The sequence below is a fragment of the Muntiacus reevesi genome, chromosome 5, assembly GCF_963930625.1.
Source record: "Muntiacus reevesi chromosome 5, mMunRee1.1, whole genome shotgun sequence".
Lineage (NCBI taxonomy): Eukaryota > Metazoa > Chordata > Mammalia > Artiodactyla > Cervidae > Muntiacus > Muntiacus reevesi.
The window spans coordinates 12,697,172-12,710,791 of NC_089253.1; the positions used below are offsets into that span (position 1 = coordinate 12,697,172).

Consider the following 13,620-nt stretch of genomic DNA (forward strand, 5'->3'; position numbering starts at 1 on the left):
CTGAGAAGCCTGTGCTCCGCAACTAAGGGTAGCCCCCCATTACTGCAACTAGAGAAAGCCACAGCAACAAAGGCCTAGTGCAGCCAAAAACGAAGTCAGAAGTTAAAGACAAGAAGGAAATCGATACATATTTTTACACAGGTGATATTGTTATTTTTAAGTGGAGTATAAAAAGCTGGCAGTGGAGTATAGAAACAATTTGCCCTGCTTTGTCAGTTTCTGCTGATGGCAAAGTGAGTCAGCCACAGGTGTACATCTGTCCCTTCTTCTCTGGATTTCCTTCCATCTAGGGAAGGAAATGTCACCACAGAGCACCGAGTAGAGTTCCCCATGCTATACAGTAGGTTCTCATTAGTTATCTATTTTATACATAGCACTAGATGTATATCCATCCCAGTGAATCTCCCGATTCATCTCACCACACCCCGTTTCTCCCCCTTGGTGTCCATACGTTTGTTCTCTACATTTGTGTCTCTATTTCTGCTTTGCAAGTAAGATCATCTATACAGTTTTTCTAGATTCCACATGTATGTGTTAATATGTGAAATTTATTTTTCTATAAGTTACTTCACTCTGTATGACAGTCTCTCGGTCTATCCATATCTCTGCAAATGGCACAGTTTCATTCTTTTTTGAAGCTGAGCAATACTCCGTTGTGTATGTACCACAGCTTCTTTATCCATTCCCCTGCTGATGGACAGTCAGGTTGTTTCCATGACGTAGCTATTGTAAACAGTGCTGCAGTGAGCCCTGGGGTGCGTGTATCCTTTTAAATTATGATCTTCTATGGTGTATGCCCATCAGTGTGATTGCTGGGTCATATGGTAGTTCTATTAAGGAGAAAATATTAAAAACAACAAGAGAAAGTAATTACTTATATGCAAAGAAACTCCCATAAGACTATGAGATTTTTTAGCAGAAAGTTTTCAGGCCAAAAGGGAATGGCACAACATATTCAAAGTGTTAAAAGGAAAAAAATCTTTAAACTAAGAACACTATAGAACAGATAGAGTTTACCAGATAAACAAAAACTAAAGGCGTTCATTACCACTAAACCAGCCTTAGAATAAGTGTTAAAAGGGACTTCTTTAAGCTGAAATGAAATGGTGCTAATTAGTAACGAGAACTCATATGAAAAATAAACCTCACTGGAAAGAAAAATAGATACAGAAGGTCCCTTACATTCAAACAAGTTCCATTCTAAGAGCACAATTGTAAGTCCAATTTGTTTGCAAATCCAACAAAGTTAGCCTAGGTATACAACAAACACAATTAGCTCCATAGTACTGTACTGTAATAGGTTTATAATACATTTACATCTTTGAGTTCACAATCTGAAGGTTCATATGTAGGGGACTTACTAAGTAGTAAAGGTAGTGGATTAATTATGTACAAAGCTAGTATGAAGGCTAAAAAAGACAAAGGTAATAAAAATAACCATGATTACAATAATTTGTTAGGTATTCACAAGATAAAAAAATGTAGAATGTGACTTCAAAATCATAAAATGAGGGGGGTAATAATGTTGAGCTTTTCGGTGGGATCAAGCTTAAGTGTTATCAACTTTGTTGTAGATATAAACTGTTATGTATAAGCCTCATGATAACCACAAAACAAAAACTTACAGTAAATATACAAAAGATAAAGAGAGGAATATAAGCATACCACTAAAGAAAATCTTCAAGCCACAAAAAAAGAGAGCAAGAGGTAAAAAAAGGAGCTAGAGAAACTACATAAACAGCCAGAAAACAACGAACAAAATGTCAATAAGCACATATATATCAATAATTATTTTAATGTAAATGGACTAAATTCTATAATCAAAAACATAGAGTAGATGATTGAATTAAAAACAAGACCCATCAATATTATTGCCTAGAAGAGAGTCATTTTAAATGTAAGGACACATACAGACTGAAAGTAAAGGGATGGAAAAAGATACTCCATGCAAATAGAAACCAAAATAAAGCTGGAGTAGCTATTCTTGTATTGAACAAAATAGACTTTAAAATAAAGACTTTAATAATGCACAAAGAAGTGTGTTGCATAATAATAAAGGAGTCAGTTCAACAAGAAGATATAACATTTGTAAATATTTATGTGCTCAACATAGGAGCACCTATATACGTAAAGCAGATATTAACTGACCTAAAGGTGGAAATAGACAGCAGTACATGACCAGGAGGGGACTTTAATATTCCACTTATATTGATAGATAGTTCATCCAGGCATAAAATCAATAAGGAAATATTGGCCTTAACACATTAGACTAGATGAACTTAATAGATATTTATAGAACATTCTATCTGAAATAGCAGAATATACATTCTACTCAAGTGCACAAAGAACATTTTCTAAGATAAATCAAATGTTTGGCCACAAAACAAATCTTAATAAATTTAAGAAGATTGAAATTATATGAAGCATCATTTCCAACCACAGTGGTATGAAACGAGAAATAAATTACACAAAGAAAACTGAAAAATTCACCAATATGTGGAGATTAAACAACATGCCATTGAACACTCAATGGGTCAAAGAAGAAATTAAAAGAGAAATTTTAAAAATACATAGAGATAAATGGAAATGTAACATACCAAAAGTTATGGGATGTAGTAAAAACACTTCTGGGAGAGAAATTCATAGTGATAAATACCTATCTTAAGAGATAAAAGTCTCAAATAAACAACCTAAATTTACACCTCAAGGAATTAGAAAAATAACAAGTGAAGCTCAAAGTCAGTAGAAGGAAAGAAAGAGCAGAAATAAATGAAATATAGACTATATACTTCAGCTTTAACAACATTATCTAGAGTTCTATATTTGTTTATGATTTTTTGAAGTAAAATTTACATACAAATCGTGAATGTGCTACTTGTTGTGTACTAGGCCCCTATAGATAAGAAATATTTTCATATCCTTGAAAGTTCCCTATGTCCCTGACTAGTCAGTCCTGTCTTAACTCCCAACTCCAGGTATTACTTGTGATTTTTAGCACTGACTATAGTCAAGTATTTGGAACTGGGGCGCTGCCTGAGATGCTTCTTATAATGCTACAGATATAGGAGCTTGGTGGAGTTTTTCCAAAAGAAATTTAATAAATTTTTCATTTTCATAAAAAGATAGTCATTTAATCAGCAAGCATTTAGTTGCCAGATGCCTTGCTAAGTGCTGAGGAAGACATTCTGGAATCAAATGGGTATGGTATCAGCATTACAGGGGCTGTGATAGAAATAGGCACGGGATACAGTGCAGGCACAAAGAGAGTGATCTAATTCTTCCTGCCCTGAAGGCGTAGGCAAGGGGCCTCGAGGAGGAGGTGGTACTTGAGCTGCGTTGAGGAAGATGAGTTGGTGTTTGCCAGGCACGACTGCTTTGGGAGAGTGGGAGCAGGGTGTTTCAGTGTGAGCCATGGCAATGAGGAGGGGAAGAAGCTGGTGTGGTAGAAATGGTTTTGCTAGACTAGAGCAGAAGCTACAGAAGGTGAAGCTAGAGTGGTAGGTGGGGAGCACTTTGCATACCATGCAGATAATTTTGGTTTATTTCTACAATTTGGGGACTATTTTTTTTTTTTTGGCTGTGCCGAGTTTTAATTGTGGCACGTGGATCTTCAGTCTTTGTTGTGACATGTGGGTTATGCGGAATCTTTAGTTGCAGCATACAAACTCTTTAGTTGCGGCTTGTGGGATTTAGTTTCCTGAACAGGGATTGAACCTGGGCTCCCTGCATTGGAAGCATGTAGTCTTAGCCACTACCACCAGGAAAGTCCCATGGGGACTAATTTTAAAGGTTTATTGGTTTATGAAAGTGGTTATACTCAATAAATAGAAATTGTCAAGCAGTGAAGTTAGATGCTAAAGATTGTTTATGATCAAATCAGAATCATGTTTCTTCTTTGTTTTAATAAAACTGTGATTTTATATTTATATTTGATTCTTCTCCCTTTTATCTCTCTAAAATGACAGGTAGTGTGCCGGTATTTCAAATATTACAATGTACCTGATACCCTGATGGTGCAGAATGTTTTCCAAGCTCTGAATGTGTATTACAATTATTCGGGCCAGGCAAAATGTCTGAATGTCTCAGAGACAGCAACCAGCAGTCTGGGAGTCCTGGGTTGGAGCTATCAGGTAAGTGTATATAATTTCCCCAATTGGAGCTTACTTTTCACTGTTATGGTTGTACTATAACAGAATCCTCAAGATCTTATCACCTAACCTGGATCCAAATCTGGGTTCTGTTACCTTTCACTTCAAGACCGTGGATGAGTTTCTTCATTCATTCATTAAATACCAATTCAATTTTAAAAAATTTTATTGAAGTATAGTTGATTTACAATGTTGTGTTAATTTCTAATAAATGGCAAAGTGACTCAGTTATATATATGCATATTCTTTTCCATTATGGTTTATTGCTGGATATTGAATATAGTTTCCTCTTTTATATAGTAGGACCTTGTTGTTTATCTATCCTATGTATACTACTTCAGTTTGGTATTTAATCATCACCAAATATATTCTGAATACTTACTGCATGTCAGGCACTATTCCAGGCCCCAACTATACAAATTGGGTATAAATTTATTTTATTGTAAATAAAATATGATCTAATCATCAAATGTAGCTTGGTGGAAAACATAGGTAGCTAAACTAATATTACAATAGATCTTAGTAAGTCCTATAAAAGTAGCATTTTATGGACACAGAAAAGAAGAGAAGAGGGAGTCTAACTTGATTCTATCTGAGCCTCCATTTTTTCATCTGTACAATGAGAACAGTAATAATAATGGCAATATTTTCCTCCAGAATTTTTTGAGAATTCAATATGATAATAGATATGAAATGAAATAGTTTGTGAAGAAGGAATATATAGCCCCAACTTCTGTGACTTCTCAGTCGAGCCTTAGGAATAAAGAGAGGTGGTATGGAGTAACGAACAGGGGCTCTGAGGCCAGACTGTTGAGCTCAAACCCTCACTTTTTTGCTTCCGAGCTGTATGACCTTGGACAACTTATTTCACTCTTTGTGCTTCATTTTCTCACTAGAATCTTTCCTGGTTTGCTTTTTCAGGCCTGTACAGAAATGGTCATGCCCACCTGTTCTGATGGCGTTGATGACATGTTCGAACCTCACTCGTGGAACATGAAGGAATATTCTGATGACTGTTTTAAACAGTGGGGTGTGAGACCGAGGCCCTCTTGGATCCCTACTATGTATGGAGGCAAGAACATCAGTTCACACACAAACATCATTTTCAGGTGAAATTTTGTTGATTTAAAGAAAATTCTGGCTGATGGAGACATTTGTAGAATGGATGAGAAAAGAAAACCAGGAAAATGTTGCACAGTTAAAAAACAGTGTAGAATGTAGCAGTGATATCTATCATATTTTTCTACTCCTTGAAAGATAAAGGATTCTGAAAGGTGATATGATTTTTTGTTCTATTGCAGTATGTTTAAAGGCTTAAAAACAACAACAGCAAAGTTAAAATATTTTAAAAAGTGTGCTCAAAAGAAAAGGAAGCATCATCTGTTGTTCTCAATTTGTCTCGTGATTGTTTCTATTGTTATCAATGATAAAAAATCTTCAGTATATACGTAGCAAACACTTTTGAGGTGCCCACTCTGTTCTGTCCCAGGCACTATATGAGGCACTTTAAATATATCACGTAATTCCCACAAAAACCTTGCAAGAAGTTTCTACAGGAGGAAGGTGAAAGTCAGTGTGTGCAGTCACTTGCCAAAACTCATCCACTTTTGTTTTAGTTACCAAGTGATAAAGCCAGTTTTCAACCTTGGCCTATCTGACTACAAAAACTGTTTATTCTGTAACACTGTTTCTCTAGAAGAGTCATATCTGGTATTGGTTCATATTGGAGATAATCAAGTAGACTCAAAATGTGCCTGATTGTGACTTCAAAATTTCCGTGTTTTGGCTTGAACATTAGGTTGTTAGTTATTAAAATAGCAACCATTTAATAAGAAAATTCACCAAGTTTATGTGGAAATAGTAGAGAGATATCCATACATATCTCTTAACCAATTGTTTAAATTGTAAACATTATTCTTTCACAAATTCTTCTAAACAGAGTTACATTTGACTTTGGAGACATGACTGAAAGCTTTTAGGAAGGAACAATGCTGTTGTAACTGAAAGATCACTCTCTGGGTTTAAGCCAGTAACACTGCCCATTTTGCAAAAGAACCTTTTTCTTATTGGATTCATGCTACTTTCTCACTCAGTAGGATACCTCCCCCCACAAATGTGAGACACTAAATGCAAAACTTAAAGATTCTTTTTGTTTAATTCCCTAGAATTATTTACCTTGTCCTCAGTAGAATTCTTCAAAACTATACTTTTCAGCTCAGCCTTTTGAGGTGACAGTTGAGCAAGCAAGTATATTTAGGGTAGGAAACTGTACCAAATTAGGATGTTTGAAATCAGGAAAACATGATAGGACTGAGAGGACTGAAAAGGCTTAAATGTAAGCCTTGGGTATCAAAGCTCATCTTTGTTCCCTCAGAGAAGGAAATACTTTGTCATTTTCTTGTTTTTAGAAACTTACCTCCAGGTAGTACTTATATGGATTTCTCTGGCATGCAGAGGCTATAAGCTCATCCTTATTTGCTTTGACCTCATAAAGCTGAAGTTCAAGTTGAATTGTAAAGTGGAGTATTTGAATCTTATCTATGAAGGTTTTGATATTTGAGTTTTGGTCAAATACTTTGTGCTTTTTTGTTGGATTCAACCATTATATGAGTATTTTAGTTGTCCATTTATCCTTTTTACTTATTTTCCTCTGGGTATCAAAATAAGTTATTGTCATCATCATCATTGGGGAAAGGATAGATTTTGTTGGAAAAAGTTGGGAGTAGAACTGAAACAGTAGGTAGAAAATATGGCTCAACATTAAAAAAAAAAACAAAACTTTTGGCTAGTGTAAGAAAGGTCTTCCTAACAGAGCTATGCATAGTTAGAGTGAACTGTCTTAAATTATTTAAGCTCTTTGGTCCCCAGGTTTCTCTTCTGTAAAATGAGAATAATAATGCCAATCACCCTATAGAGTTGCTGTGATACTTAAAAGAGTTAACCCAGTGAAATATTTAGCCCAGACCTGACAAATTATATGCTCAAAAAATTTCCATTGAATGAGTAAGTGTAAGTATACTCACAGCCCTGTACTTTAGCTTTGAGCCAGGAGGGAACTACTCGTTCCTGAATATCCTTTTCCTTCCACTTTTTTCCTTTTCTTAAGACTCAGGCATCCTCCAGGAAACCTTCCCTGACATCTCCAAGGAGGTTACATTACACACTTAGCTCCTCTAAAGCCTGTGACTATCACTTAGCACTCTGTGTGGAAATTACCTGTTTGTGTTTCTCTCTGCCCCTGACTCATTTCTCAGAGAACAGAGAAATCTCATTTCTCAAATGAGATTATGATCTTCTCAGTGACAGAGAATTTTTCTTAATCATCTCTGTGCCTTTAGCACCTGCCACAGTGACTGGCACATAGTAGATGCCCAGTTAATTTGTGTGTTGATAAGGATGAGAAATGACATAAAGCTCAGGAAAATTTCAGAGGCATGTGAAAGTATAAAGGCAGAACTATATGAAAATGCTGGTTTATCTTCCTGCAGTGGCAAATATACTTTTAAAAAGAATTTTTTTTCCCATGTACTGCTAGGTGTGAAGAATTTGATGTAAAACATACCTTATTTAAAAATTCAAAATTCTATTGCTTTTCTAAAGAAAGCACATTCTGAAAATAAAAAAGCAGCATTAGGTGATTCTGTTCTGTCTACTGAGTGGCTATCAGTTACAAAATATTTATGGTTGATGATAAGAAAATGTCCAAGGAACCATGTGGAAAGCATATTTTATGTTCATACTTCTCTCCTTAAGGCATCTCATACAAATCCAACGGTGACTACATTTTTACTTAGAAAATTCAGTCTGTTTTTAATTGTTAAATTAGAGATCTGCAAGTTAAGAGCTTGGGCTTTGAAGTTGGAGAGACCTAGGTGCCATTCTGCTTCGGTTAACCATGTGCCTTCAGGCAAATTGCCAATTTATATTAGTTAGAAATAATAATTGCCTGCCAGAGTTACTTCAAGGAGTAGATAATCATAGAAATGAGCACTATGAGGGCAGAGATTTTTGTATGTTCACAGTTGAGTTAACTACCCACTCAGTACCTGATACATAGTAGGCAGTCAGTAAACATGCTGAGCAAATAAGAATTTAATAGTAGCTATTAGTAGTTCCATTTTAGCAATTTTCTTATTCCACAATATTTTTGTTGGAAGGATTTATTTTTTTCCCCAAAACCCAGTTGTTGAGAAATTATTTTACCAATAGTCATTTTCAGTTATTTAAATATAAATTCAAAAAGGAGTCCCTAAGAAGCTGGTTAATTTAACATAATTTTTCAGGCAAATTAATTTTTGCCAGCAATTAAGTGAGGCTTACTGTTGGGAATTTTATGCAGGCATCTAGGTTCTCTCATGAAAGCCAGTATTTTTTTCTCCTGTAAATTTCCCAGTGACTGATTTAGCTTTCTCATGTCTAGGACCAAGAAATTCAAGTCCATGTGCATTTTAGGTCTCTCAGCAACTCCAAACACTGTTGCTAAGCCACTGGGTGGATTCAGATGACCTTTTAAATCAAATGCAGTTTGCTTATTATGTAGCTGTTGGGATAGCTTTTTTGTTTTGCAAATAATGGAGAGTTTCCTATCTTGGTTGGTCCTGTCAAATTGGAATAATGATAAAGGCCACTTGTTCACTTAAGAGAATCGAACCCCTTGTGTAGTTTACTTTAAAAATTTATCTCATAGTTGAAAACTAACATCCTATTTTGCATGTGAGTTTTTCCTCTTGTTTTTAATAAAACCAAAAAAAGTAAATTTTCAGAGTGATTTCTCCCCCTAAGAATGATGTTAAGTTACAATTGAATTAATTTCTTAAAAAACCAAAAATGTGGTTAAAAGTGTGGTCAGGCGAGAACAGGGATTTTAGACTTATATTTCAAGCACACATATATTTAATGTACCTAAATGCTTATTTCCTTTTTAACTTGAACATTTACCTGGAAAATTGATTGCATGCATTTTTATGACCAAATTTCTGTGAGAAATGCTGTGGCATCCCTTTTCATGCTTCACTTACCTCTCAGAAGTATTAACACTTCTCATGCTTATAGAATATGATAATAATTCTAATAATACTGCACATTCATGTGGTATTTTATAGTTTATGCCTTATTTCCAAACGTATTATTCAAGTTGAATCTCACAGTGTCTCTGTGATTGAAGGGCACTATCTTTAAAAGTTTTTTTTTTGGTAATACACATGAGAATTAGATTCAGAGGGGTCAGGTGACTTACCCAAAGTCATGTGGCTTACTGGGGGTATAAAACTTAGACCTGCTGACTTAGTTCACTGTTTCTTGCCAGTATTATACCTAGCTGAATGTCACTGTCTGTATATTTACATTAATCACTTATGTGAACTCTGCTTTTCCATGTAAAAAGTACTGGAGTGATTTACATGTTCCTGAACTCACAAGCATATATGTATAGACCTCTTCTGTGCAGAGCATCTGATATAAGGCTACAAATGACTAGATTATTCTTTTTTATTCATTCAATAAATATTTATATAGCTCCTAGTGTATGCTAGGCACTGAAGATACAGTAATAAAACAGACAAAAAACCCTGCCCTTGGGAAGTTTTAGTTTGAGAGATGGGTAAAAACAAGATAGCACTTATAAGCATGTTAGAAGGAGAAAGGTGCTAAGGGGGGAAAAATAAACCAGGGAAGAAGGTTATGAAATGTTAGTGGGGGTTGGGAGGGAGTTTGAATTTTTGATGAGGTGACTAAGGAAGACCTCTACTACTAGATATCTACTACTAGTAGATATATGTCTACTACTGTGGGCCAAAATCCCTTAGAAGAAATGGAGTAGCCCTCATAGTCAACTAAGAAGTCTGAAATTCAGTACTTGGGTGCAATCTCGAAAATGACAAATAACCTTGGTTCATTTCCAAGGCAAACTACTCAGCATCACAGTAATCCAAATCTATACCCCAACCACTAATGCAGAAGAAGCTGAAGCTGAATAGTTCCATGAAGACCTACAAGACCTCTTAGAACTAACACCAAAAAAGATGTCCTTTTCTTCATAGGGGATTGGAATACAAAAGTAGGAAATCAAGAGATACATGGAGTAACAGGCAAGTTTGACCTTGGAGTATAAAATGAAGCAGGGTAAAGGCTACACAGAGTTTTGCCAAGAGAACACACTGGTCATAGCAAACACCCTCTTCCAACAACACAAGAGACAACTCTACACATGAGCATCACCAGATGGTCAATACTGAAATCAGATTGATTATATTCTTTGCAGCCAAAGATAGAGAAGCTCTATCAGTTCAGTTTACTTCAGTTGCTCGGTCGTGTCCAACTCATTGTGACCCCATGGACTGCAGCCCGCCAGGTCTCCCTGTTCATCACTGACTCCCTGAGTTTACTCAAACTAATGTCCACTGAGTTGGTGATACCATCCAACCATCTCATCCTCTGTTGCCCCTTTCTCCTCCCGCCTTCAATCTTTCCCAGCATCAGGGTCTTTTCCAGTAAGTCAGTTCTTTGCATCAGGTGGCCAAAGTATTGGAGCTTTAGCTTCAGCATCAGTCCTTTCAATGAATATTCAGGACTGGCACTTGTCTTATTATATTTTGCCTTACCTGCCTCCTGAGAAATCTGTATGCAGGTCAAGAAGTAACAGTTAGAACCAGACATGGAGCAATAGACTGGTTCTGAATTGGGAAAGAAGTATGTCAAGGCTGTATATTATCACCTTGCTTATTTAACTTACATGCAGAGTACATCAGGCGAAGTGCCAGACTGGATGAAGCACAAGCTGGAATCAAGATTGCCGGGAGAAATATCAATAACCTCAGATAACAATAATAATAGTAATATCAATAATCTCAGATAATCAATAACCTTATGGCAGAAAGTGAAGAGGAACTAAAGAGCCTCTTGTTGAAAGTGAGAGAAGAGAGTGAAAAAGCTGGCCTAAAACTTAGCATTCAAAAAACTAAGATCATGCCATCTGGTCCCATCACTTCATGGCAAATAGATGGGGAAATAGTGAAAACAGTGACAGAGTTAATTTTGGGGGGCTCCAAAATCACTGCAGATGGTGACCGTAGCCATGAAGTTAAAAAACTCTTTCTCCTTGGAGAAAAAGCTATGATGAACCTAGAGAGCATATTAAGAAGCAGAGACAATACTTTGCCGACAGAGGTCTGTCTAGTCAAAGCTATGGTTTTTTCCAGTAGTCATGTATGGATGTGAGAGTTGGACTATAAAGAAAGCTGAGCCCTGAAGCATTGATGCTTTTGAACTGTGGTGTTGGAGAAGGTTCTTGAGAGTCCCTTGGACAGCAAAGAGATCCAACCAGTCAATCCTAAAAGAAATGAGTCCTGAATATTCATTGGAAGGACTGATGCTGAAGCTGAAGCTTCAGTACTTTGGCCTCCTGATGCGAAGAACTCCCTAGAAAAGACCTTGATGCTGGGAAGGATTGAAGGCAGAGGAGAAGGGGATGACAGAGGATGAGATTGTTGGATGGCATCACTGACTCGATGGACAAGAGTTTGAGTAAGCTCTGGGAGTTGGTGATGGACAGGGAAGCCTGGCATGCTGCAGTCCACGGGGTTGCAAAGAGTCAGACATAACTGTGTGACTGAATTGACTGAAGAGATAATCAACATTTTTAAGTATAGTTTTTTTTTTTTCTTTATCACTAATATTTGGATTCTAGGAAGGAAGGAAACAGGCTTTAGTTGAGGGACTCCCACGTGCCTAACATTAATTCAGTATATACACATGTACCATCTGATTTAACCCTTAAAAGCAACCTCCTGACATAGGCCTTGTTAACTCTGCTTTATATATGAGGAAACTGAGGCAGCTAACTTATGTAAGGTCAGACAACTTTTGAGTAATGAAGCTAGGATTGGAATTGAGTCTTCTAAATTTGAAGTTCCAGTATAATCTAGATTGATTCATGGGGCACCACCTTCAGTGTTCTCTGGTCCTATTTCTTGTACCTGGTCACAGAAGTATTGTCAAACTCCAGGATGAAGCACCTTTCTATATGACAGATTAAATCTTCAGATCATATTCCCTAGTTTATAAGCTTGTAATTTTAGGTGTTATGCATATAATAGGTTTCTCCTATCTTATCTTTTACATAGACATAAAAAACTAGCAATCTAACTTATTTCTTTCCCTCACTTAGCAATGGTGAACTAGACCCCTGGTCAGGAGGTGGAGTAACCAAGGATATTACAGACACCTTACTTGCGATCGTCATTCCAAATGGAGCCCATCATCTAGATCTCCGAGCCAGCAATGCCTTGGATCCTGTCAGTGTGCAGTTAACTCGCGCCTTGGAAGTTAAATACATGAAGCAGTGGATCAGTGATTTCTATGTCCGTCTGAGAAAAATGAACTGAGTAACTTTTGATCATTTTCAGTTTCCTCTTTTAAGTTCATTCCTCCTACATTTCCATTCACTTTGGCTTTCTGTGCATAATTACTTTCCCTTGTTCATTAAATCTGGTGTGGTGAAGACTGAGATAGAGCAAACGTGATGGTGGGGATAGCACCATCCCACGACCCGAGTCCTCACTATCCTTGTGCCACCTCCAGGGAGAATCTCTTCACCACAGCTTTCCCACACCATCCACGGCCTTCATAACTGGAGCAGAGTATTGATTGCCTTTCACAAGACGGAGAATCACTTCTTTTGTTTCTCTGAAAGCAAGGATTTCTCTTGGTTTTGAAGTTGAAGTCTCTTTGGCCCATTTGTCACTTGCCCCTTTTCTACCCTCCCAAAGGAAAAGAAGAAGATGGATAAAAATGATGTAATTGCAGCTGGTAGGAAGGATATCCAATGCCAAACCAGGAAATGGGAGTCGTTTCTTTTGTGCTTGATTCAATAACTTTTAACTGTGCTGTAAATAAAGAATAGGGCTGGACCTTATACCTGTGTGTTGCTTCTGAAGCTTGCTCCAGCTGTTAGGAATGCTGTGTGCACTGGGGTTGACTGTTTTTAAAGGAAAGTCCTTTAACTTTCTCTCTTCTATTTGGCAGCTTTTCTTATTCTGGGATATTTGCCACTGTGGTACTGCCAGTAAGAAATCTGGCCTTCTCTGCCCAATTTCTCTTTGTTTCTAAGGTAAGTTTTGTGGTAATTTGGTTACATTTTGCCAGTTTAGGAAAATGACTCTGTTTTCCTTTTCTTTTTACATCTACGCAAGCTTTTATATTCTCCAGTCGCTGATGATACTTCAGTAAGAAACCTTTAAAAATTGATCAATCAGCTATTCAGAAGGTAAAACGTAGTGGTGTTCAGTGCTTTGTTTTTTAAATTTCATTTTCTGGTGGTTGTTATGTTGTCATTAAAGCCAGAAGTGTCAGGACACTAAGAGGCAGGTGCAGAAGAACTTTTCTGTATAGCTTCCAAAAGACAAGCTGACTAATTCATGCAGGCAGCATATTTGACATTAATAAATGGCTGAGCCGTTCCTATTTCCAAGGGGTT

At 36.8% G+C, this 13,620-nt stretch overlaps 1 protein-coding gene across 2 annotated transcripts in view; it reads left to right on the forward strand.

The window, feature by feature from the left end:
* PRCP (prolylcarboxypeptidase) overlaps window positions 1-13,057 on the forward strand; it is an 81,700-nt gene extending 68,643 nt beyond the window's left edge. For both annotated transcript variants that reach the window (XM_065936994.1, XM_065936993.1), the window contains 3 exons: window positions 3,966-4,130; window positions 5,070-5,257; window positions 12,313-13,057. In XM_065936994.1, the coding sequence (XP_065793066.1) occupies window positions 3,966-4,130; window positions 5,070-5,257; window positions 12,313-12,529 (570 nt within the window). In that variant the 3' untranslated portion in view covers window positions 12,530-13,057. The remainder of the gene's footprint in view (window positions 1-3,965; window positions 4,131-5,069; window positions 5,258-12,312) is intronic.
* The last annotated feature ends 563 nt before the right edge of the window (window positions 13,058-13,620 follow it).